At 37.0% G+C, this 27863-nt stretch overlaps 1 protein-coding gene across 3 annotated transcripts in view; it reads right to left on the bottom strand.

Annotated features, from left to right (window-relative positions):
* LOC117334506 (centlein-like) overlaps window positions 1-27863 on the bottom strand; it is a 97426-nt gene that overhangs the window by 43797 nt on the left and 25766 nt on the right. For 2 of the 3 annotated variants that reach the window (XM_033894171.1, XM_033894172.1), the window contains exons 7-14: window positions 17375-17386; window positions 15866-15947; window positions 13742-13845; window positions 11679-11735; window positions 11375-11472; window positions 9322-9431; window positions 8412-8464; window positions 3594-3677 (exon numbers count right to left, since the gene is read on the bottom strand). In XM_033894171.1, the coding sequence (XP_033750062.1) occupies window positions 3594-3677; window positions 8412-8464; window positions 9322-9431; window positions 11375-11472; window positions 11679-11735; window positions 13742-13845; window positions 15866-15947; window positions 17375-17386 (600 nt within the window). The remainder of the gene's footprint in view (window positions 1-3593; window positions 3678-8411; window positions 8465-9321; window positions 9432-11374; window positions 11473-11678; window positions 11736-13741; window positions 13846-15865; window positions 15948-17374; window positions 17387-27863) is intronic. The other variant, XM_033894173.1, reaches the window with a different exon arrangement.

Raw genomic sequence — 27863 nt, 5'->3', positions numbered from 1 at the left:
TTGTATCTGGAGAAAACTCACATGGTCGGGCAGTATTTATTTTTATATCCGGAGAATACTCACATGGTTGGGCATTATTTATTTTTATCCGGAGAAAACTCACATGGTCGGGCAGTATTTATTTGTACCGGGAGAAAACTCACATGGTTGGGCATTATTTATTTGTATCCGGAGAAAACTCACATGGTCGGGCAGTATTTATTTGTATCCGGAGAATACTCACATGGTCGGGCAGTATTTATTTGTACCGGGAGAAAACTCACATGGTCGGGCAGTATTCATTTGTATCCGGAGAAAACTCACATGGTCGGGCAGTATTTATTTGTATCCGGAGAAAACTCACATGGTCGAGCATTATTTATTTCTATCCGGAGAAAACTCACATGGTCGGGCATTATTTATTTCTATCCGGAGAAAACTCACATGGTTGGGCATTATTTATTTCTATCCGGAGAAAACTCACATGGTCGGGCAGTATTTATTTGTACCGGGAGAAAACTCACATGGTTGGGCATTATTTATTTCTATCCGGAGAAAACTCACATGGTCGGGCAGTATTTATTTGTACCGGGAGAATACTCACATGGTCGGGCAGTATTTATTTGTACCGGGAGAAAACTCACATGGTCGGGCAGTATTTATTTCTATCCGGAGAAAACTCACATGGTCGGGCAGTATTTATTTCTATCCGGAGAAAACTCACATGGTCGGGCAGTATTTATTTGTACCGGGAGAATACTCACATGGTCGGGCAGTATTTATTTCTATCCGGAGAAAACTCACATGGTCGGGCAGTATTTATTTGTACCGGGAGAATACTCACATGGTCGGGCAGTATTTATTTGTACCGGGAGAAAACTCATGTGGTTGAACTTAAGGGCATTACTTAATTGTATGCAGAGAAAACTCATGTGGTCAGCATTATTTATTTGTATCTAGAGAAAACTCCCGTGGTATTTCAATATCAGTCTATTGTCATATACTTTACATAAACATGTATTTGCCCTTTCTTCTTGCCATCTTAAAACAAACACAATTGTTTATGTTACAGGTACTTTTGAATTTTCATGAAGATAATCATAAAACTTTTATCAGGACTACAGCAAGTCTACACTTACAATAAGTAGGTTCCATTTTAAAAATCCACATTGAAAATAGATACACGATGTATATGATTACGGTAACAGATTTCAGAGAAAGCTGACAAATAATAATATAATCAGATACGGTATATAACCTAATCTAATCAGATAGGCCATCCTTTTAGTCCTGTGTAGTGACTGCCCTCCAAAGTGAACCTGTCCAGAAATATCACCCATTATAATAAAGAATGCCATTTTGTTTTCCAACAAGACCAAGAAAGTCCTACATATGAAATTTGAGAAAGATCCATTAAATACTTACTGAGAAATAGTAATAAAAAACTGTCAAAATTAAAAATGGCCACCTGTCAACTATTTTGTTTTTAATCAGTCTCAAAATTGAATACCTACACATGAAACATGACAGAGACTGGTGTTTCTAAAGAAATAGATTGTTTATTAACAGATGATGAACGGCAAACCACAAACAAAAGGCAAATTGAAAAGCACATCTGATGATGGTGGACTAAAACCGTACCAAGGTGGACCACTTTTAGATTATATACCGTATTTGACCTAATAAGGGCGCAGGGCGCGGGTTATTGACAGTGGGGGCGCCCTTATTAAGATTAGTTATTCTGAAGTTTTATGAAACAGACTACATGTTTACCTTATAGCAGAATACTCAAGGCTGTGGAAACGGTAACATATTCAGTCATAAAAATATTCCAGATGAAGATATCTATTCATTATCATATATTAAGCTTAAACATCACTTGAATATTCCGGAAACTTGTAAACCATGCCAGCTGATCTTTAGACCAGAGAACCTGTGTTCCACCATTCATGTTCAAATGGAACTCTTTTGTGTTCTATTTATAGACACAGGTGATTTCCCAGATCATATCAGACATCGTTTTCTTTGACCGAATAATTGATTTACAATGCCTTTTAAAAGCTTTCTGTTCTGAACAAAAGTTATTTATCAACAAGATGAAGTCTTTACTTTATCTTCAAATAAAGATGGTAAGTTATTATTTGTATGTGTGTTTAGTTTCGGGTGCTCTTTGCACTGACATGTCATCTGTAGGAATAGACAAAATGTGGCGAAAACTTGTGTTCCAGTTACTTAATTTGCTGAAAAAAATTGAACACATAAAGTAGCCAAACATTTCACATGAATTATTACTTTTGAACACCATTTCGACATTCAATCAAAGATTTATTTCCTTGAAAAAAGGTAGGGGCGCCCTTATTAGGTCAAATACGGTATGTTAAGTCTCTTAAAATTAAAACTTAATTCTAAGATTTCAGTCTGATTTAAATCCCTTCTAGAAGACTGCCATTAGGAACAGGATCTTTACTAATTACCCGTGTGAGGTTGAGGTCATGCATCTAAACAATTATTATCATCATCACAAACTGAGTTTATAATTGTTTTAGGTAATTATTTTAATGTAAAAACATATTTAGAGATCAAATTTATTCTTATTTCTATCTATAAAAATGAAAACAAAAAATTTGTTTTATTAAGTAGTGCAAAGATTTGAAAAATATGGAAAAAATAAGACAAAAAAAACCTAAAAACATTATCAACAAATCTTATATATCGGTCTTGATTTAGAATAAATCCAGAAATTGATAACATTTACATAATATGGCAGTTTCCATGGTTACCCCGACAGTAGTATAATAAAATACAACAGTACAGGAATGTCATGCAGTAACTAACGATGTCTCCGATCTGCATACATGTGACTGTCGGAATAACGGGCAAATTCCAATACTGACAATTGAAGGAAATAGATGAGGACTAAGACCCATGCATGCTCCAGGACAGTAAAGGGACTATTTTAAAGACATCTGCACAAGCAGTCAATAGGCGGAAAATAGAGTTGATGTGGTGCGTTCGGGCCTGATCTCATTCTCCCAACTCTCGGGAGAGCCCAGTATTTCGGGACAGAAAGAGTGTCTTGTACATGCCAAACGACGGGTCGGTTGCGGGAGCTGGGATCGTGGGCTATGTATCACCGCAGCTCTGATTGACATGTCTCTCACATTATCAGTGGTAGACACCCTCCCAAAATATGGGCGACCCCTCACGGGACCAGTACCATGCTGCATGTGTACGAAGAAACATGGAACTCCTCGTCGAGCATGAGACTCTATTGTGAAATGTCACGTCTTTCCAATTTAGTACAATGTACAGAGGGACTGTAGTCACCGCTAGATTACTGGGCTAGCATGCTCGAGTGAAGACGTATTTACCACGTTAACATAGTTTAACTTCCTTTCCACGGCCATGCTTCCTCTTTAAATTCCACTGAGATCATACAATATCATAACAGTCATCTAATTATACAATCTAATCACAAAGATATGAAAATATTAATGATAAATAATTAGGAGTTTTATATAACACTTTATCACAGCAACATAGCCATCTCAAAGTGGTTTACAAATTATTTCAGGATTATCTTAAAGGAGTTTAAGATTTGGTCATAGCCTTACCTTTCGCAGGGAGTGGACTTGATGCCGCAGATCAGATTCCATCTTTTTTGACTTGTCATACCGATGGGTCAGCTCTGTATACATCTTTGATAAAAAATATGAAAGAAAATAATTCAACTAAAACTATATTCATGATGAATTCAACATAAAATATAATTTTTTAAGGATTTGTGCGAGTCATAAATAAAAACATCTAGAAATAAACATCAGCACCCGGTGTGTGATGACTTACTTTATTTAAAAAGCATGTATACATAGTAAATCATTTTGTGTTAAATTTACGTACAGTATGGTGAGTCAGTTTGTGTCTATATTTTATAGCGAGTCAATATGTGTCATTTGTGTGTATCGCGAGCCAATATGTATTGATTTTGTGCATGTTGAGTCAATTTAGGTCAATTTCGTGTATAATGAGTGAATTTGTGGTAATTTTAAATTTGGTAAGTCGATTTGCATTAATTTTATATTTTGTAAATCAACTGGTGGTGATTTTTTGTATAATGAGTCAATTTGAGTGAATTCTATGTATGTTCCTTCGAGCCTGTGATAATTCTATTTATTACATTTTTACCAGTGAAATATCAAAAATTATTCATTCTATAAAAGTGATATTTTTCACTAGTGAAGAATATCATATTTTTCACTAGTGAAAAATATCACTTTTGCTGATTTGACCAATCAAATTAATGATTAGACAAGAGGCCCATGGGCCTTAACGGTCACCTGAGATTTGAAATATTTCAGTTTATTTAATTGACACTTTTTGTCCCCCCCCCCCCCCTATCAGCCCCTAGGGGTCAGTCAGGGCCAACATATGCATATTATCAAACTTTCATTCCATGCTGAAAATGTGTTAACCAGAATGAATTCCAATAGAAATCAAAACAAATCAGTCAAAAAAATGTGATTTCCCTATATAAACTATAGTAAAATTTACCCCCTCCCCAGGGGCAAACTTGTGACCCTAGGGTCATGAAATTTAAAATTTCAATAAAGCACCATAAGACCCTGCAAACTAGGGTCATGAAATTCACACTTTTGGTAAAGAACCTTCAAACCCAGCCATCTATGAAGTGTATTTGATTCTATCATATCTGAGAGTAGAGAAGATTTGTGAAATTTCAGTCAATTTGGCCCTTTTTAGCCCCGCCCATCAGCCCCTGGGGGTCAGTCAGGGCCAACATGTGCATGCCATCAAACTGTCATCCCATGCTGACAATGTTTACAAAATAAGAATGAATTCCAATAGAAATAAAACAAATTAAAGTCAAAAATGTGATTTTCCTATATAAACTATAGTAAAGTTTAGCCCCGCCCCAGGGGCAAACTTGAGACCCCAGGGTCATGAAATTCACAATTTTGGTAAAGAACTTTCAAACCCAGCCATCTATGAAGTGTATATGATTCTATCATATCTGAGAGTAAAGAAGAAGATTTGTGAAATTTCAGTCAATTTGGCCCTTTTTAGCCCCGCCCATCAGCCCCTGGGGGTCAACCAGGGCCAACATGTGCATGCCATCGAATTGTCATCCCATGCTGACACTGTTTACAAAATTAGAATGAATTCCAATAGAAATAAAACAAATTAAAGTCAAAAATGTGATTTCCCTATATAAACTATAGTAAAGTTTAGCCCCTCCCCAGGGGCAAACGTGAAACCCCTGGGTCATGAAATTTACAATTGGTAAAACACCTTAAGACCCTTCCATCTATGAAGAGTGTTTGATTCAAGCATATCTGAGAGTAGAGAAGAAGATTTTTGAAGTTTTAGTCAATTTGACCCTTTTTGGCCCCACCCCTCAGGCCCCTGGGGGGTGGGGACCATATAATTTACAATTTTGGTTGACCTTTAGCCATAGAAGCTTCCTGCCAAATTTCATAGAATTTGGTTAGTGGGTTTTGGAGAAGAAGTCGAAAATGTAAATTGTTTACGGACGCACGACGCACGACGACGGACAAAAGGGGATTAGAATAGGTCACTTGAGACTTTGTCTCAGGTGACCTAAAAATACCAAAATAATTGACCAATCAGAAAGCCCGACATATATCTCAGCACCTGGACAGGGGAAACTACTTTTTTTGTTTACAAATTATCGCTGTAGTCCTAGTTAGCATACAGGGTAGGTTTTTCGTTGATAAAAATGTAATAAACAGAATATCTAACAGTATCTTCAGTAATACCAAATATATTTCACTCGTGTGGCTAATATTTAGATATTTTTCACTCGTGCTGCCCACTCGTGAAAATATATCAAAATATTAGCCCCACTCGTGAAATATATTTGGTATTACTGAAGACACTGTTAGATATCCTCTATGTATGTTCCGTCGAGCCTGTGATAATTCTATGTATGTTCCGTCGAGCCTGTGATAATTCTATGTATGTTCCGTCGAGCCTGTGATAATTCTATGTATGTTCCGTCGAGCCTGTGATAATTCTATGCCTATAGTGAATCCAATAGTGTTAATTCTAGGTCATTTGTAAATATGGAAAATCATTTCATTTCTTTGAAAATTAAATGAAAAGAAATATATAAACAATTCAGTAAAACACAAAACAATTAAGTACCAAAATTTAGCTGAAACACAGACTAAGTAGAGCCAACTTGTGAACAGGAGCCTGAACAGGAGCCTATCTGTAATGCCCCATTTGCCTGTCTTTGTCGACATATGTTATCTGACAACTGTTAGATAAAAAACCAAATAACAATACTATTACCACGTGTCATCAATGAGGTAAACTTTCACGACAATTATGTCAGCTCGTTAACGTAAGAGGTGATTTTACTGTCTGGAATGTCTTTGTTTTGTCTATTAATGTCCTCTAACATCTTATAAAACTCATAAGCTCTCTGAAATAGTAACCACAAACCTACAATGGATAGGAATTAAAATCTGGCCAATTTTTCTATGTTTCACAGTATCATCTCATCCACTCCTCTACTATTTTTTGGACTAGTATAATTTTCCGAAACTGCATAATTATAGTCAAGTTTCAGTCAATCTTGTCAAATGACTATTTTTATATTTGATTTATCATAGAAATTACTTAAATATAAATGAGTAAATTTCTTAAATACATCACCTGACAAATCTAGAGAAACAGTATAGACAATTTTAACACCATAAATTTCAATAGAACCAACATTATCTGTTTTCTGAGTAAAATTCTCTATATCCTGGAGTTGGTACTTAAGGCAGAATTCAGAAAGAGAATGCTGTAGAAAAACATATTCATTTCATTAATTCATTTTCTTAAATGAATGTGACAAAGTTATCACTTAAAGTAACACCAATGTTTTTAAAGACAATCTTGAATTTTGTCTTAAGTATGATATATATAACTTAGCAACTATTTGTAGAAAAATGTATTGATCACTTAATATTCTACCTGAAGTGAATTATTTTAAATTTGGAAATACAGACATAATTTAACTAATCTACCCTTAGTAATCTGTTAGATGAGGATGTTTTTTTAATTATTTGACTTGTTTTGTAAGTAGTTTATAAATACTATGAAATCATCTTTATAATATATACCTGAACATGACATAAAATAAAGAAATCCTTGGTTAGTAACCTGTGGAGAGTTCCCACAGTGACCTAGATACCTCAGAGATATAATATTATTACAGTAATCTATTACACTCAGCATCTAGACATTTAATCCTGATGGCATAATGTACACTAAGACCGTAGTATAAACACTGTATTTCTGGGACATTTATCCCGGTATACCAATCAAAGGCAGGAAATACTTTCGAAAGCTGTTAACGACAAACCTCCTGGGTTGGTGAAAAACTTATCATTTTTACATGTGTACACACGTGAACCTGATTAAGTTACAGCCAAGTAAATCTTTGTGACTAGATAGTAATTAAAACAAAGCACACAACCTTACATATGACTTTCCATACAACTTTTATAAAACAGAAAGAGGGGGCCGAATTACCAAAACAGACATTATACTTCAATTAAAGTTGGAGCTCATAGTGGAGTGACAATCCCTTGAAAGAAGTGATGAAACAATAAATCTTCGAAATAAAGTGTGCATCAAGACCCGGAAATGTGTACATAACAGCGCTGTACCAGGTGGGCCATCTTCACGCGCCCAGACCACGCGAGCTACGTTCCACACTGTCACTTGAGATAGAACTCTTTTTCTCTGAGAGATTACACAACACAATGATAACCATGCTCAAGTATCGTAGACAAGATCAGTATTAAAATTTCTCTGCAGGCAAAGTTTTCTACCTCAATCTGGCATATTGATACACTTAGTTTTTACGCACACAGACTCCTACAACCTACACTTGACAACCGTCATCACATGTGTCTCATCTTAGACTAAAAGTGAGGCACAAAAATTTACTCTTTGAAATGTGGAAAATTTGTGGTACTTCAAAATATATCCGATCAAAAAAAAACGTGAAGACGATTTCTAGAAGACATTAGCAGTGTTAGTGAAGTATTCCATCGCTTAATGACAGACTATAAATTGACACTAATTCACCACAATAAAATCTATGAAAGATTCCATTCATTACACATAAGCCAACATCTGGCTGAAAATTAAGAAAATGTGTCTAATTAACTTTATTTCATTTTCGAAAACAATTTTGTATACTTTAAGCTTCCTTAAAACCTCTGATGAAGAAAATTTTAAACTATTGATTTTTTTTTAACAAGGAAGAATAAAATGTTTCTTAATATAAAATCTAATAACTTGGAATTAATAGCAGTTCCCATCTGAAGTCTTGAATGAGGATTAGATGTGACAGAGTAATACAGGACAAACAGGAAGTATATATTACTTACATCCTGGACAGATGTGGCTTCCATACAGTAGGCATCCTCAGCATTCTTCATCACTGTAAACCAGACAATATACCCGTACCAGTCTTATGTCTTCACACACTTTCATCACAATTTATTTTCCTCTCTTAATTTTTAATATCTCCTGGATCAAAATATCCTTGAACTCAACATCTTTGTACTACACAACAAATTTCTTTTTTAATCTTATTCCCATAATTGTACTTATAATTATTTTTCTTTTGAATTAAGGTCACTTAATTAAAGGAGCAATCAAAAGTGAATTTTATATAGAAATGGATACGGAACGAGAATGTGTTACAATTGAACTGTAACAGTCTTAAATTTCTTTTATAGAAAGGTTTTTGTTAACCAGAAGTGGTCTTTATGGACAGGTTTATGTTATACATAAGTGGTCTTTATGGACAGGTTTTTGTTATACAGAAGTGGTCTTTATGGACAGGGTTTTTGTTATACAGAAGTGACCTTTACAGGCAGTTTTTATCATACATACATGTAGATGGTATTTAGGGACAGTTTTAGTTATACAGGGGTGGTCTTTATCAAAGGCTTTTCATTTTTGATATGAAGTATTTATAGACAGCATTTTCTTATACAGAGTTGGTCTTCAAAGACAGGTTTCCTTATGCAAGGTGGTCATTATAGTCAGGTTCCCATATACATATGTGGTCTTAATAGACAGGTTTTCATTATACAGGGGTGCAAGTCTTCATAGACAGGTTTTTGTTTGATAATATACATATTGATTTCCCATTTTGGTCTAATTTTTATAACAGCTTCTTACTTTTTTTTTCATTTATCCACTTTTTACAAAAAGAAAGCCAGTGTGCCTTCATTTTTGTGTTCATTCCTACAGCATCAGTTCCTTAGAATATATAACTGGCTTGCTTACTTTTCTGTGTGTCTTGCTGTAAAGACTGCAGTTGCCTGATGAGATCTGCTTGCTGACTGGAGTGTTCGGTCAGCTGATTATGGTTTCCCCACAGCTCTGATAATTCCTTCCTGCATATTAAATTTTTTTTATGAACAAAATTGTACAACACCAATATATATATATATATTTATCTAGCTCTCATTCAACCTTAATTTCTTTATCTTTAGATTTTTCTTTTCTTATTACTTCCTGGAATGTTCCACATATGTACTAGTCAGCGTGAAGTATAATGCTTTACCTAGAGATACACTGAGTACTTGGTGTATATAATGGTATTACCTAGCATCATTATCCAGACCTAGAAGGACTTAACATCTGTGACATACCATGACACCTATATTTGTTATTCAGTATTTCATAATGTTTCTATTACTGAATTTGAATTCAAAAGTGTTATCAACTGTAATATTGTGAGATTACAGGATAGTAAGCTCTTTTCACTGAAATATTTTGGGATAACAGGGTGGTAAGCTTTTTCACTACAATTTTATGGGATAAAAGGTTGGTAAGCCCTTTTCACAGTAATATTGTGAGATAACAGGGTGGTAAGCTCTTTTCACAGTAATATTGTGGGATAACAGGGTGGTAAGCTCTTTTCACTTTAATATTGTGGGATAACAGGGTGGTAAACTCTTTTCACAGTAATATTGAGGGATAACAGGGTGGTAAGCTCTTTTCACTTTAATATTGTGGGATAACAGGGTGGTAAGCTCTTTTCACGGTAATATTGAGGGATAACAGGGTGGTAAGCCCTTTTCACAGTAATATTGTGGGATAACAGGGTGGTAAGCTCTTTTCACGGTAATATTGAGGGATAACAGGGTGGTAAGCTCTTTTCACTTTAATATTGTGGGATAACAGGGTGGTAAGCTCTTTTCACAGTAATATTGAGGGATAACAGGGTGGTAAGCTCTTTTCACTTTAATATTGTGGGATAACAGGGTGGTAAGCTCTTTTCACTATAACATTGAGGAATAACAGGGTGGTAAGCTTTTTTCACTGTTATATTGTGAGATAACAGGGTGGTAAGCTCTTTCCACTGTAATATTGAGGTATAACAGGGTGGTAAGCCCTTTCCACTGTAATATTGAGGGATAACAGGGGTGGTAAGCTCCTTTTACTGTAATATTGTGGGATGAAAGGTTGGTAAGCCCTTTTCACAGTAATATTGTGAGATAACAGGGTGGTAAGCTCATTTCACAGTAATATTGAGGGATAACAGGGTGGTAAGCTCTTTTCACTACAATATTGTGGGATAACAGGGTGGTAAGCCCTTTTCACTGTAATATTGTGAGATAACAGTGTGGTAAGCTCTTTTCACTGTAATATTGTGGGATGAAAGGTTGGTAAGCCCTTTTCACTTTAATATTGAGGTATAACAGGGTGGTAAGCTCTTTTCACTTTAATATTGTGAGATAACAGGGTGGTAAGCTCTTTTCACTTTAATATTGAGGTATAACAGGGTGGTAAGCTCTTTTCACTTTAATATTGTGAGATAACAGGGTGGTAAGCTCATTTCACAGTAATATTGAGGGATAACACTGGGTGGTAAGCTCTTTTCACTACAATATTGTGGGATAACAGGGTGGTAAGCCCTTTTCACTGTAATATTGTGAGATAACAGGGTGGTAAGCTCTTTTCCCTTTAATATTGTGAGATAACAGGGTAGTAAGCTCTTTTCACTTTAATATTGAGGTATAACAGGGTGGTAAGCTCTTTTCACTTTAATATTGTGAGATAACAGGGTGGTAAGCTCATTTCACAGTAATATTGAGGGATAACAGGGTGGTAAGCTCTTTTCACTACAATATTGTGGGATAACAGGGTGGTAAGCCCTTTTCACTTTAATATTGTGAGATAACAGGGTGGTAAGCTCTTTTCACTTTAATATTGTGGGATAAAGGGTGGACAGCTCTTTTCACTGTAGAACATATGTCTGTGTAGATCAAATCCGTGTAGAACATGTCCCTATTGAACATGTCCCTGTGGATAGGTGGTAAACCAATCTTACCTGATATTTTCTAACTCCTGGTTTTTGAACTCTGTTTCTTTGTGACTTTGTTTAAGCTGCGTGTCGTATCGCCTCAGTAACTTCTTAGAATCCTCTAGCTGTACAAATAAAGACCAAATCAGTATATTAGTTCCCCATTAAAACATGTTCTAATTTACGTGTATCTCAATAAAGAACAATTCCATTAAGTTGTAATATATTATTAATAGTACATTTGTATTTGAACTACTTAAGTTTGAACACTTAAGGTTGTGAAAAGCAGCATTATTTTATCAGATTGTAATAGACTGTTCTGTATGCATACCTCTTCAATAATGCCCTCAAATCTGGTGACCTTTTCAAGGACGTCTGCTTCCAGCATCTGTTGTAGAAATTTATAGAGTTTCATTTCTTAAGCAGAAGGCCATTGTAAGTCTACTCCGGATATATCTTTAATCATTAAGTGATAAATCAATGAAATATCCTTGTGTCCTGGTAACACAAGGTCAGGCTTTGGAAAAGGTCATCTTCAGTTCTGGTCAAGGTCACACAAGGCTCTTGACAAGGCCATCACCGGGCTCTGTCCAATGTAACACCAGGACATTGTCAAGGTCATCACAAAGCCATTGTCAAGATCATCACCAGGCTCTGATTAAGATCACATTAGGTCCTTGTCAAGATCATCATGGGGCACTGTCCAAGGTCACAACATAACCATGTCAAGGTCATCACTGGGTCCTGTCTAAGGTCAAACCAGGCTCTGGTCAAGGTCCCCACTAAGATCTGATCTAGGTCAAACCAAGCACTGGTCAAAGAGATTTCAAAGCTATTAAGTCAACCTAAACCCTCCATCCTCAAAGTCAAGGTCTCAAATAGGATCTAGTCAAGGTCATTAGCTAACACTTGTCAAGGTCATTAGCTAACACTAGTCAAGGTCATTAGCTAACACTTGTCAAGGTCATTAGCTAACACTTGTCAAGGTCATTAGCTAACAGTAGTCAAGGTCATTAGCTAACACTTGTCAAGGTCATTAGCTAACACTTGTCAAGGTCATTAGCTAACACTAGTCAAGGTCATTAGCTAACACTTGTCAAGGTGAAGTTTGAATTTTACCATATCAAATAGGATCTAGTCAAGGTCATTAGCTAACACTTGTCAAGGTCATTAGCTAACACTTGTCAAGGTGAAGTTTGAACTTTACCATATCAAATGAGGTTTCTTTTAATTTGTTTCTAATATTTCAAGTCACTGCCCGGTCAATCCAATATTTCTGTTATCTTAAAACTATTTATAGAATTTATAACACATTAATCCCTGATATGCAACTAGTACAGTGGTATGATATCATACCACCAGTGAGAGCAATGGATACAACAATGATATATGGGATTTCCTGATGGAAAAAGCCAAAAAAGACAAAAAAAGAAAGAAAAAGACAGACAAGATGAGGGAAGATTTCCGCACATGAAGCATAGTCTTTTCATGATGCAGAAGTGAAGCGGGTTTGGTGGTGAATATAGGTGAAATATCAATGCAGTTTTACTCTGGACAAGAGAAAAAGTACATTAACTCTAATAGGGCGATGGGCCCCATTTTAGTATGCTTCCCATCTCAACATGTATATACAAACCAATACAGAAACTGTTGAAGCTATATTATAGCTCAAGAAAACAAAGGGCAATAACTTTGTAAATAGAAAAGCATGCCAGCCAATTTCCAAATGAGACACTGGCAATAAAATTTGTGTCAGACTTGACGTGTGTTTAAGAGAATCCCATGGTGATCTGTCCCTGATGCAGCCTTGCTAAGGTACAGTGGTGACTTGATCTGTCCCTGAGGGACGCAGCCTCGTTAGGGTCCAACAGCGACTTATCATCATCAGGAATACCCACAAGATGATGGAATGACCTGACAGATAAAACACTATGGGGACTCTAATGACAAATGAAGTTTTGACATATAGCAGGCCTTATATATGTATGGGAGTTTTCGACTACCACAGTGCAACACATGTATCTGCTTCTGTCTGGTTGTTAGGTGGCCAGGCTGACCTTGTTACCAAAGTATACATTCCTGGCGATGAAAATTACTGTAGGAGTGCGGCCACCTGTTGGTCGCAGAATTATTTAACAACCCACTGAAGTATATCACCAACAAAAATGATATGGATCAATGTCACTGCTTTAAATCTCTCAAATTGCTATATACTAAACATGAAAAAATTCAGAAAATGAATAAATCAGCCTAAAAAATGTGTATTATTTGTTGAAGCACATGGTATATATGTTGAAAGTGCTTATACAATTTCAAGAATATTTGAATATTTTGATGTTTCAACCAAACTGATCTGTCTTCCTTTTTTCCCCCTTAAGTATAGGGGGTACTGACCTTAGTCTTGTTTTCCATGTTGACCTTTTGAGCAATGTTATCTGCCAGGGTCTTCTTTGAAGAATCCAGATCAGCATTCAGCTTCTCACAACGAATATGTAGTTCTGAAAATATATCTAAATCTATAGTCTTAATTACATGGATGTTTTTGTTGACAGTATGGTTGTTTTCTGTCAGAATACCACTGGTAAATAGTTTTTTGACAATGATTAGTGTGTTTTTGACAGAATAGATGTTTTGTTGAACAGTGTGGATGATTTTATGATATAGGATGGATGTTTTGGTGACACAGACGTTTTTTGACATAATGAATATTTTTTGACAGGGAAATGCTGTTTTAAGAGGTGCTTGCCAGGTAATATCCTTTATTTATTTTGAAACAAATTCCACTATACAAGAAAAAAAACCTTTCAATATGAAGGGTAAAAAAAACTTATGTTATCAATACTTCTGGAAGTGAATTTAATTCTAATATTCTTGAACATCCAAAATCTAAAAACATTGTTCACCGGTCAAGTAAAAAGTTTCAACTTCCATGTAGTATCTGAGAATTTAGCATCAGGTTTCCAGTTCGCACCATTTGATAAAAGAGGGATAAAGCTAAATCGCTCACTAAAATGTGGGCTATGTTTTTATCCTTCCCTACACGTCCCGTTCCAGCGAGACGGTAGGATGAATGGAGGTAGAACTATTTTAGGACTATTTGACAATACTTCATTCAATTAAGAATGATGAATTCCCCGTTCCTGTGAACGTCTGCTGTCACTCGTCGGCGGAAACATTTGTTTCCATCCCGTCCCCTCATCCTGAATCTGTGTTGCATTGTGATCTATAGGCCCCTGCCGTCCTACAGTATCACATGCACAACCTTTTTTTTTACCCCCAGAATCGGCCCGGATCCCGAGATCAGAAATGTAATACTTTTGTCATACAAGCTACCTGTGTCTTAGAACTTCCGGTAAGGAGATACACAACAAAATGTAATGGAGTTATCTCACATAGAAATCTGATATCTATGGTCACTCGGAATTAACAAGGTTTCTTAATACACAAGAACAAAAATATCTACAAAATTATTTTAAACAAATGAACAAAAATTTAGTGTAACAAGAACCCAGGTCTATGACGTAACAAATATACGATGTATGACGTCATAACTACTTTACTTAGTTACATCATACTGAGGAGAAGCTAGGCTGTGAAAGCGTTTTTAAATTATGAAACCAAAATTCTTTGTGTGTCAATAATATATATATACAAAATTAACTTCATTAATAAATTATGATAGACAAGGATTCCCAAGTACCAACAGTTAGTACATTAATGATATTATAAATGACAAGGAAATCAGTATTTAGATTTAACAAGATTTCCAGATATACATGTAAATAGAAGTTTTTCAAATTACAATTAATGCCCCATACAAAATCATCACTAACAGGCATGGTTACTTGTGTTGGCAATAAGGTGTCTTATTAGTGATCAGTTATAATCAGTTCCAATATTTTGATCATTTTTTATAAGAATTGCTTGGCCAGCAAATGTAGGAGTATTGCAATGAAAAATTTTGATATTTTATATAACTTTTAAATTTTAGTTTAATCATTTTATTTTTTTTTCATTTTATTGATTTATTATTTTACTACTAAATCAGAAATTCAATTAGGAGCAATTAAACCAGCCTCATAACCTATGCATTTGGACGATCAACAGAAGTAAATAATAAAAAAAAAAATAATCATACAGTAATTAACATCAATTATAAAATTTTCATAATTAATTAATTGAAATCTGTTGAGTAACCAATGAATTTTCATATAAATTACTCAAGTAAATAATTGATACTTATATCTATTCTACCAACACAGTCGTATACATATATATATATTATACATATATTTGCCTCCACTCTATCCTTGAACCTAGCCTCCTTTACAGAAATTAACTCAACCTTTTAATTTACAAGTACAAGGTTTTCCATTCTTCACAATTTAAGAGTCTGTCTACAGAAGATATCTTGGCATTTTACCAAACTGTTGAACTTATATTCTATGTGAAGGACAGTCAAGTCGTTTGATTTGATTATGTTTTAATTAAATGTATCTCACAGTTTATCAGACTTACCACTATTCTTGTGTTGTAGATTTTCTATTGTACTTTGATGAAGTTCACTTTTTGTCTTGTCTCGATTCTCAAAACTCTTGAGCTGAAGCAAGATAAAAAAGTCTATCAGTATTGGTAAACAGAAACAATACCGAGGGGTTTGAATTAAACAAATTAAAAGTATGAATTATCTAAAGTTCATGGCAAAGATCATCTGTAACAATAAATATAATATTGTAGTAAACTTTAAATTACTGTAATCATATCAAATATTGTATCTCACAATTATTACTTGCACTAGATAATATATTGGTACTGATACACAACTGCATATTTTCACAATCCTAACAATAGTATAGAAAGCACTGTAGCTATATTCATATTACAAATAATATTTAAACAATTAGATAAACATTTTAATGCATACCCACTACCATTATCCGAAACCCTAGATTAAGAAATTGACCATAACCAATTTAATGAGAATTACATACACCCTTTTTCCATTAATTATTCCAAACATTTACTATCTTATATAAAGATTATTTTTATACAGAATTTTAATATTGCTATTAAGAGTACATTGATAATATTTTCTACTGAATGTATTTACACAATTGATTTAAATTTTACCAATTTGAATTAAATTACATGGTAATCATTTTAAAAAATTCAAATTTAACTAAAATGATGAACTGTATCATAACAATCATAACCTTCACCATCATATTTTTTTTAACAATAAAATTTCAACTAATCTGACATTGTTTCAAAAATATTTAAAAAATAATTGTAATAAGCAAATATGATTGAAATGAACTCAAATCTATTCTACATAATAGTACAAACTTGTAATCAGCAAATTATTTTATTTGACTCCAATTTTCTATGGAAAATAGCCGTTGTTTTTCTGTATTTGTTTCATTGTCCATTTCATTACATTGTTTTTTGTTTCATTTTATCATTACCAGATATATGGTCACTTGAAAATATTTTGTCTGAATTAATTTCAGCTCGTGTTTATTACCAAACATTAATACTTTTGTAACAGACATCAATGATATTTCAAATCCTCAGATAAGTTATCGTATTTTACTTTAATAAAGTATGTTATACATTTTATGCCTAAGTTTCTCAATTCTGGTGATAAGTAAAAGATTGTCATGACTAAATATGATAAGAAAATCAAGCAGTAAATTAACCATATATTCAATAATATGTATATCTATAAATATGATTCATAAAAACTATATTTTAAATGAATTTGTCTTAGTCTTGGGAGCCTGTAATGGTACATTTTTAATCTAAACCATTCTTTATTACTTGTAAATCTATGAATATGAAATGTAAAAAGTATATTTTATAATCTACAACATTCTTAGTCAACAGTGAACCTAGATTTCAAATCTACACTGTATATAAATATATGTGGGTGAGTGTCTGTGTCAAACAATAATATAATTAATGTTTCTTTATATCAAACCCTAATACCATGCTAATTACAAAACTACAATGTTAGTTTCAGCTCACCGAAACCGCAGCCTGTTCAATTGGGAAAAACACAACAACAAAATCAAACAAGCCTTAAATGTGAACAGGTCTCAATGGAACGCTGGGAAGAGTAGTAAAATTCTGAAGATAAAATCTCCGTAACTGTGCCCTTCACATCACAAGATAAAATATCTGTGACTTCCAAATTACAAATTAAAATGTCTGTGACCTTCACGTAACAAAGTGAAATGTCAGTGACCTTCACATTACAAGGTGAAATGTCGGTGACATTTACACTACTAAGAAAAAATTCTGTGACATTCACATTACTACATAGTGACCTTCACATTACTACAAATAAACCCTTCTGTGACCTTCACATTACTACAGATAAACCCTTCTGTGTCTACACATGACTACAGATAAACCCTTCTATGGCCTTCACATTACTACAGATAAACCCTTCGGTGTCTACACATTACTACAGATAAACCTTTCTGTGATCTTCACATTACTACATAAACCCCTTCTGTGACCTTCACATTGCTATAGATTAAACCTTTTTTGACCTTCGCATTACTACAGATTAAACCTTCTGTGACCTTCACATTACTACAGATAAACCCTTCTATGACCTTCACATTACTACAGATAAACCCTTCTATGACCTTCACATTACTACAGATAAACCATTCTGTGGCCTTCACATTACTAGATAAACCCTTCTATGACCTTCACATTACTACAGATAAATCCTTCTGTGGCCTTCACATTACTACAGATAAACACTTCTATGACCTTTACATTACTACAGATAAACCCTTCTATGGCCTTCACATTACTACAGATAAACCCTTCTGTGGCCTTCACATTACTACAGATAAACCCTTCTATGGCCTTCACATTACTACAGATAAACCCTTCTGTGGCCTTCACATCACTACAAATAAACCCTTCTGTGGCCTTCACAAAACTACAGATAAACCCTTCTGTGGCCTTCACATTATTAAAGATAAACCCTTCTGTGACCTTCACATTACTACAGATAAACCCTTCTGTGACCTTCACATTACTACAGATGAACCCTTCTATGACCTTCACATTACTACAGATAAACCATTCTGTGGCCTTCACATTACTATAGATAAACCCTTCTATGGCCTTCACATTACTACAGATAAACCCTTCTATGGCCTTTACATTACTGTAGAAAACCCTTCTGTAACCTGGTCTCTTTAATTATTTTGTTTCTTTTTTTTTCTTGGTAATTATCTTTAATTTACTATTTGCAATAAGCCCCAGGGGTCAACACATCATCTTCAATTCAACATAGGTGGATGGACTTATTGCAGGACTATGGCTGATCAACACCCGCATATGAGGATCTGACTGACTGATGACCACTGGCCAGTCTGACCAACACCCAGATATCAGAATGTAATTGACTGATGACCACTGACCACTGTGAAGTCTGACCATAGTCAAAGAAAACAAGCAAGTGGTCCAGCATTTCATCTAACAAATAAGTATTCCCAAGTCTCTTTTAGATCGCTTGGTGCTTAAACCAGTTTAGAAAAACAAAGTGCCTTAAAAGCAGTAGACGTTCATAGGAACGTTGGACCTAGGGACTTAACCAGTTCTGCTAAACCCACTAGATTGGAGTTACACATGCTTGATTAGGTTTGTCATAACAGTTTGTCACATTGTTTAATCACGCCTAATTCAAGTGTGCTTCTACCAATTCCCTACTGTCCCAGCCATCCTCATAGCTGTCACAGAGACAAAGCTATCAATGGTAATTTGACAACATTACGATGCCATCCATGCTTACACACTTTATCTCATTTTCCACGATGTCATCTCCACGTCATGTATTGATGTGACAATACACAGAGTAAGGAGGCACCTTTTCCTGTAACTGTACACAGTCTTAGAGCAGTGTGCTTTGTGGAGTTCAATGGTTTCCCACTATTTTGATCACTCAGTGTCCCTATTCTTAAGATTTAAGATACAATTCGTTCACTGTCACAGTCCAGGATTGTTAAGGACACACATCCCCTACTGTCACAGTCTAGGATTGTTAAGGACACACATCCCCCACTGTAACAGTCTAGGATGGTTAAGGACACATGTCCCCCACTGTAACAGTCCTGGATTGTTAAGGACACACATCCCCCACTGTCACAGTCTAGGATTGTTAAGGACACACATCCCCCACTGTCACAGTCCAGGATTGTTAAGGACACACATCCCCCACTGTAACAGTCCAGGATTGTTAAGGACACACATCCCCCACTGTCACAGTCCAGGATTGTTAAGGACACACATCTCCTACTGTAACAGTCCAGGATTGTTAAGGACACACATCTCCTACTGTAACAGTCTAAGATTGTTAAGGACACACATCCCCCACTGTAACAGCCCAGGATAGTTAAGGACACACATCCCCCACTGTAACAGTCCAGGATAGTTAAGGACACACATCCCCCACTGTAACAGTCCAGGATTGTTAAGGACACACATCCCCCACTGTAACAGTCCAGGATTGTTAAGGACACACATCCCCTACTGTCACAGTCCAGGATTGTTAAGGACACACATCCCCTACTGTAACAGTCCAGGATAGTTAAGGACACACGTCCCCCACTGTAATAGTCCAGGATTGTTAAGGACACACATCCCCTACTGTCACAGTCTAGGATTGTTAAGGACACACATCCCCTACTGTAACAGTCCAGGATTGTTAAGGACACACATCCTCCACTGTAACAGTCCAGGATTGTTAAGGACACACATCCCCCACTGTCACAGTCCAGGATTGTTAAGGACACACATCTCCTACTGTAACAGTCCAGGATTGTTAAGGACACACATCCCCCACTGTCACAGTCCAGGATTGTTAAGGACACACATCCCCCACTGTCACAGTCCAGGATTGTTAAGGACACACATCCCCCACTGTAACAGTCCAGGATTGTTAAGGACACACATCCCCCACTGTCACAGTCCAGGATTGTTAAGGACACACATCCCCACTGTCATAGTCCAGGATTGTTAAGGACACACATCCCCCACTGTCACAGTCCAGGATTGTTAAGGACACACATCCCCCACTGTAACAGTCTAGGATTGTTAAGGACACACATCCCCTACTGTCACAGTCCAGGATTGTTAAGGACACACGTCCCCCACTTTCATAGTCCGGGATTGTTAAGGACACACATCCCCCACTGTAACAGTCCAAGATTGTTAAGGACACACATCCCCCACTGTCACAGTCCAGGATTGTTAAGGACACACATCCCCCACTGCCACAGTCCAGGATTGTTAAGGACACACATCCCCCACTGTAACAGTCCAGGATTGTTAAGGACACACATCCCCCACTGTCACAGTCCAGGATTGTTAAGGACACACATCCCCCACTGTCACAGTCCAGGACTGTTAAGGACACACATCCCCACTGTAACAGTCCAGGATTGTTAAGGACACACATCCCCCACTGTCACAGTCCCGGATTGTTAAGGACACACATCCCCCACTGTAACAGTCCAGGATTGTTAAGGACACACATCCCCTACTGTAACAGTCCGGGATTGTTAAGGACACACATCCCCCACTGTCACAGTCCAGGATTGTTAAGGACACACATCCCCCACTGTCACAGTCCAGGATTGTTAAGGACACACATCCCCCACTGTCACAGTCCAGGATTGTTAAGGACACACATCCCCCACTGTCACAGTCCAGGATTGTTAAGGACACACATCCCCCACTGTCACAGTCCAGGATTGTTAAGGACACACATCCCCCACTGTCACAGTCCAGGATTGTTAAGGACACACATCCCCACTGTAACAGTCCAGGATTGTTAAGGACACACATCCCCTACTGTCACAGTCCAGGATTGTTAAGGACACACATCCCCTACTGTCACAGTCCAGGATTGTTAAGGACACACATCCCCCACTGTAACAGTCCAGGATTGTTAAGGACACACATCCCCTACTGTCACAGTCCGGGATTGTTAAGGACACACATCTCCTACTGTCACAGTCCAGGATTGTTAAGGACACACATCCCCTACTGTCACAGTCCAGGATTGTTAAGGACACACATCCCCCACTGTAACAGTCCAGGATTGTTAAGGACACACATCCCCTACTGTCACAGTCCGGGATTGTTAAGGACACACATCTCCTACTGTCATAGTCCAGGATTGTTAAGGACACACATCTCCTACTGTCATAGTCCAGGATTGTTAAGGACACACATCCCCACTGTCATAGTCCAGGATTGTTAAGGACACACATCCCCCACTGTAACAGTCCAGGATTGTTAAGGACACACATCCCCCACTGTCACAGTCCAGGATTGTTAAGGACACACATCCCCCACTGTCACAGTCCAGGATTGTTAAGGACACACATCCCCCACTGTCACAGTCCCGGATTGTTAAGGACACACATTCCCTACTGTCACAGTCCAGGATTGTTAAGGACACACATCCCCCACTGTAACAGTCCAGGATTGTTAAGGACACACATCCCCCACTGTCACAGTCCCGGATTGTTAAGGACACACATTCCCTACTGTCACAGTCCAGGATTGTTAAGGACACACATCTCCTACTGTCACAGTCCAGGATTGTTAAGGACACACATCCCCACTGTCACAGTCCAGGATTGTTAAGGACACACATCCCCCACTGTCATAGTCCAGGATTGTTAAGGACATACATCCCCCACTGTAACAGTCTAAGATTGTTAAGGACACACATCCCCCACTGTCACAGTCCAGGATTGTTAAGGACACACATCCCCCACTGTCACAGTCTAGGATTGTTAAGGACACACATCCCCCACTGTCACAGTCCAGGATTGTTAAGGACACACATCCCCCACTGTCACAGTCCAGGATTGTTAAGGACACACATCCCCACTGTAACAGTCCAGGATTGTTAAGGACACACATCCCCCACTGTCACAGTCCAGGATTGTTAAGGACACACATCCCCCACTGTCACAGTCCCGGATTGTTAAGGACACACATCCCCTACTGTCACAGTCTAGGATTGTTAAGGACACACATCCCCTACTGTCACAGTCCGGGATTGTTAAGGACACACATCCCCCACTGTAACAGTCAAGGATTGTTAAGGACACACATCCCCCACTGTAACAGTCTAAGATTGTTAAGGACACACATACCCACTGTAACAGTCCAGGATTGTTAAGGACACACATCCCCCACTGTAACAGTCCAGGATTGTTAAGGACACACATCCCCTACTGTCACAGTCCAGGATTGTTAAGGACACACATCCCCCACTGTAACAGTCAAGGATTGTTAAGGACACACATCCCCCACTGTCACAGTCCAGGATTGTTAAGGACACACATCCCCACTGTAACAGTCCAGGATTGTTAAGGACACACATCCCCTACTGTCACAGTCTAGGATTGTTAAGGACACACATCCCCCACTGTCACAGTCCAGGATTGTTAAGGACACACATCTCCCACTGTCACAGTCCAGGATTGTTAAGGACACACATCCCCCACTGTCACAGTCCAGGATTGTTAAGGACACACATCCCCCACTGTCACAGTCCAGGATTGTTAAGGACACACATCCCCACTGTCACAGTCCAGGATTGTTAAAAACACACATCTCCCACTGTCACAGTCCAGGATTGTTAAGGACACACATCCCCTACTGTCACAGTCCAGGATTGCTAAGGACACACATACCCCACTGTAACAGTCCAGGATTGTTAAGGACACACATCCCCTACTGTCACAGTCTAGGATTGTTAAGGACACACATCTCCCACTGTCACAGTCCGGGATTGTTAAGGACACACATCCCCTACTGTCACAGTCTAGGATTGTTAAGGACACACATCCCCTACTGTCATAGTCCAGGATTATTTAGGACATTTCCCCCACTGTCACAATCTCTAAACACTTATCAACCTTGATTTATCAATAAGCATTGAAGTTATGCCTGATGCTTTTATGCACATAAAGTGTCCCCAAGGTAATTAGACAAATTCTGGCATTTCTGTACCTCCCTAGTTGCTGTTCTGTCATTCTGTCATTGTTATCAGTTGTACCATCCCTTTGATCCAGATTCAGTATAACATTTATTATATTCTTCCTGGCTGCCTCCCCCTTCCAAAACCTAACCTCTTGTCTGATGGATAAACAGACATGGATGTACAGAATGACTAACAGCAAAACACCACTCACAAGGCAATGGACAGACAACACACAATAATTTACTCACAAGGCAATGGACAGACAACACACAGTAATTTATTCACAAGGCAATGGACAGACAACACACAGTAATTTACTCACAAGGCAATGGACAGACAACACACAGTAATTTACTCACAAGGCAATGGACAGACAACACACAGTACTTTAATCACAAGGCAATGGACAGACAACACACAGTAATTTACTCACAAGGCAATGGACAGACAACACACAGTACACTACTTACAAGGCAATGGACAGACAACACACAGTACTTTACTCACAAGGCAATGGACAGACAATTAACACACAGTACTTTACTCACAAGGCAATGGACAGACAACACACAGTACTTCACTCACAAGGTAACGGACAGACAACACACAGTACTTTACTCACAAGGCAATGGACAGACAACACAGGTACACAACTCATAAGGCAATGGACAGACAACACACTGGTGCACAACTCACAAGGAAATGGACAGACAACATACACAGGTACACAACTGAAAGGGCAGCTATATAATTGAAAATGTATGAACTGTCTCCCTTTTATGCACACTCTTTATAAGAGTCAAACCCAGGTTTAGAATTGGCTTGGACGAAAATTTGCTTCAATAAAACAATTTTAGTTTATGATCAGGCTAGAATTGATACACAACTTGTGTATTTCTAAATCTAATATTGACAAGATTCCAAAAACATTACTGATCTGTAATATCAAATGACAAGAAGATAAAAAGAAATGAATACAATATCTTAATTTGCATTAATTGGACAAGAAAACTGACACATACACACAATATGTTTGGCATCCTCGTTTTAATTGTCAACATATCGTCAGAGAAAAACTCAATTTTGCTATCAGCATTTCCAACTTTTACTGTAGTTTTATGAGAAAGCCACCGGGAACTGGAAAATCTAACAAGTTTAATCATGCCAATTTGTCACAAGTTTTATCTGAATGGGAAACAGAGATAAACAAACAATATATCTACATTAGTATGGCACCCTCCCATATACATTATTCAATCTACTCAAATTATTTATATGCAGCATTAATTTCTCACATTATAGTAATTGTGAAACAGATTTGCTGTAGCAATGTGTCTCAGAGCAGGAACGTCCAAATCAATCTTTATCTCTCGCGGTAAAATGTGAACATTTGTACAGAGGAGTGGTTCATCCTAACAACAGGGGCAAACACACAAATCTAAATGCTATACCACCAGGGAAAATATTAAGATGACAAAGATACAAGTCATCATTTATATGGAAGTGTCCCGTTTTGTGGGTACGAGACAAAAATTGAATAAGGAAAGCAGTTACCGCTCAACCTAGTTTGGAACACTATTAATTTTCTCACATAAAATGGACATTTCATGCAATTTGGCAGTTTGGTTTGCGACAGACTTCATCTTTTATCCAGCGAAGTTTCCCAACCTAGTACAGTATCTATATTATCTAATATCAAATTTATTGTTTAACGTCTGACTGATAAAACTGTATCAAAACTCTGTGACATAATACTGTCGAGTTGATATGAGACAGCGAGACCGTAGATCTTGGACCGTTTACCGAGCGACGTGCACGCCAGGCCCTGTGGCTAATACACACTAGGGCCCATCTACTTCCTGTTGGCATGCACATGCCCCTCCCCCAGGAGTCGTAGCCTGGAATAGCACTGACATTGTCATGTGGCAGATAAAAGGACAAAGTCTGATGGAATGTTGGAAAAAACTGGGTCCTCCATGAGTCATATAGATGCAATGATGGGGACAAATGGGCTCCTTACACATGATGAAAATGGCCACTTTTTCTCCTTGTGTCACCATCAATTGGTCGATTTTCTTATAGACACAGACCCCAGGGGACCCCATAATGAAGATATCTGATTGGAGCACGGCAATAGAATGTGGCAGATTTAAAATCCAACTCCCAATCAACATGCAAGCGAAGGAACAAATAAACATTTCGCTTCAATAAAATTATGAAGTTGGGTAATAAAAGGCATCTGAATTTGTTCAATTGAATACAAATTTGTAATCGCACCTTCACCATGGGACACGTTTCCGGTGTCAATTCACAGACATAATTCAACTTCTTGGTTCACGCTCCTCGAGTCGGGCTTATATTATTATTGTGCATGAAGTAAAGATCACCGAAAACTACAATAACCACAGTCTCCTATGTAAACTCTGTTACGCCTGTATAATATTCTTACAATACCATAACCGGGGAAGGTCCTGAAACCTAATCAAACAGGGATACAATAGCACATAGCCTTGCACAAAATTATGTGCCAAGGTCCCTTCCGCAACATTACCTTAACTTCTACACAGGCAATACATCTAATGGAGTGACTAGCATGGGAAATGTGTGGAGAAATCATAAAAGGGACATTTTCTTGGGTTAGAGGTCAATATAAATGCCTGTTCATTTTCCCTCAGTACTGAGATAGCTAACAATATCCTGTTGCTTTTTTATCTGATTTTGAAAGGAATGACAAACTTTAAATTTCTGTCCACCTTTCCACAAATACACTGTTGGTTTATCTAGACTAGGATCTTTGATGAGTGTTTCATATGAAATTTTATAAAATGAGTCTTAAAAGTTCTTGTTTTGTGCAGCTTTTACAAGCAAGAATAATCAAAACATAAGTTAAGTTTCAAAAATCTCATATGAAAAAAAATAAATTTAAGACGTTTTTTATCACATAACTCAAATTGTAGAGGATTTCATCAAATGGATACAGCCATTTTCTTGTGCCATTCGGAAGTTTTTTATTCTCTTTCTCGTTAAATATATGAAATATTGTGTCTAGAAGTGTGGCTCTATCAATGTAGGCTGAAATAAAACCATTTGGAAAAGTTCGATAAATTTTTTATATCATTTATATATAACAGTGATCATTGTCAAGTCAACAAATTCACCATTTTTATATCAGATATGTCTCTAGTTCATGAATTTTAGCATTAAAAAAAACGCAACAACATTCAGTCAATTAATTTAAACATGAACATCAATAATTTACAGTTTACAGTAAGGCAATTAAATATTTAAATATAACATTAAGATAGAATGAGTTTTCACATTGAATATTCACAGTAAGTGAATTTAAGTACTAGGTATTCACATTGAATATTCACAGTAAGTGAATTAAAGTATATTCACATTGAATATTCACAGTAAGAGAATTAAAGTGTTCACATTAAATATTCAAAGTAAGTGAATTCAAGTAATCACATAAAATATTCACAATAAATGAATTAATGTATTCACATTGAATAATTCCCAGTAGGCGAATAAAAGTATTCACATTGCATATTCACAGTTAATGAATTTAAGTTAAGTATTCATTTATCCTTTACAAAACAGGCATGATCATAATTAGTTATAAGATTAAGTCATTTGCTGAAAACTTCTTAACAGACAAGAGTCTAGAGAAAAAAAACAGTTATTTTTTACAGGCAACCAGAACAAAAATTTCTGACAAGCCACAAGGACAAAAATTTGTTTTTCCTTTCATCTCATAAAGAATACCAGGTACAAACCAAATTCTCTCAAGAAAAAAGTGAATATAACAATTAGACAGGCGCCTGGACTGATGCTTGTGACGCCATGCACAGTGATGAATGTAGATGACAAATCTACAGTACATGAGTACATAATTAGGGGATGAGGTTTGAAATATCACCATGCTGTATTAACCGGGTTTACTGCATAGCAATGACATTGCTGAGGAGACAGGCAGCTCAAGTTACCCAGCAGGAAGTCAGAACCGTGGGCATGTGTGGGTTTGGTCAAGACAATACTTCATACTAGTTGTGAAATCCCAGTAGGAACCGGTGTGGGATCGTGTTGGTATGCCTTGCGGTGATGGTTGATAGGACAAGAATGACTGACATATGTGTCCTATTCTGGCTGTTTTGTCGTTCTGTTTGATCTTGTTGCCCTTGCAAACACCCTCGGAGAATGCAAAATGCGGTGTGCATTAAAGAGACCAGGGGATATCGTAGCTTAGTGCACATTTGTGTACATGATGGGACGTACCTAGGTGAAATGATGTTTGTGTGTCGTTATTTCTTGATTACTGTCTCCCTATTGCCTATTATCAACATTTCTGTCATTTTTCTGCCAAGAACAGAGCTAATTGCCTCTGACATTTTTCAGAGAGTAGGGACACACATCGAGGCATGAGACGACAGTGCCTGGTGATAATGTTGAGACAAGCTGTAGAACTTTATCACGCACCTATCC

The sequence above is a fragment of the Pecten maximus genome, chromosome 9, assembly GCF_902652985.1.
Source record: "Pecten maximus chromosome 9, xPecMax1.1, whole genome shotgun sequence".
Lineage (NCBI taxonomy): Eukaryota > Metazoa > Mollusca > Bivalvia > Pectinida > Pectinidae > Pecten > Pecten maximus.
The sequence above is the reverse complement of the archived record's forward strand: the minus strand, read 5'-3'. Positions and strand labels throughout refer to the sequence as shown.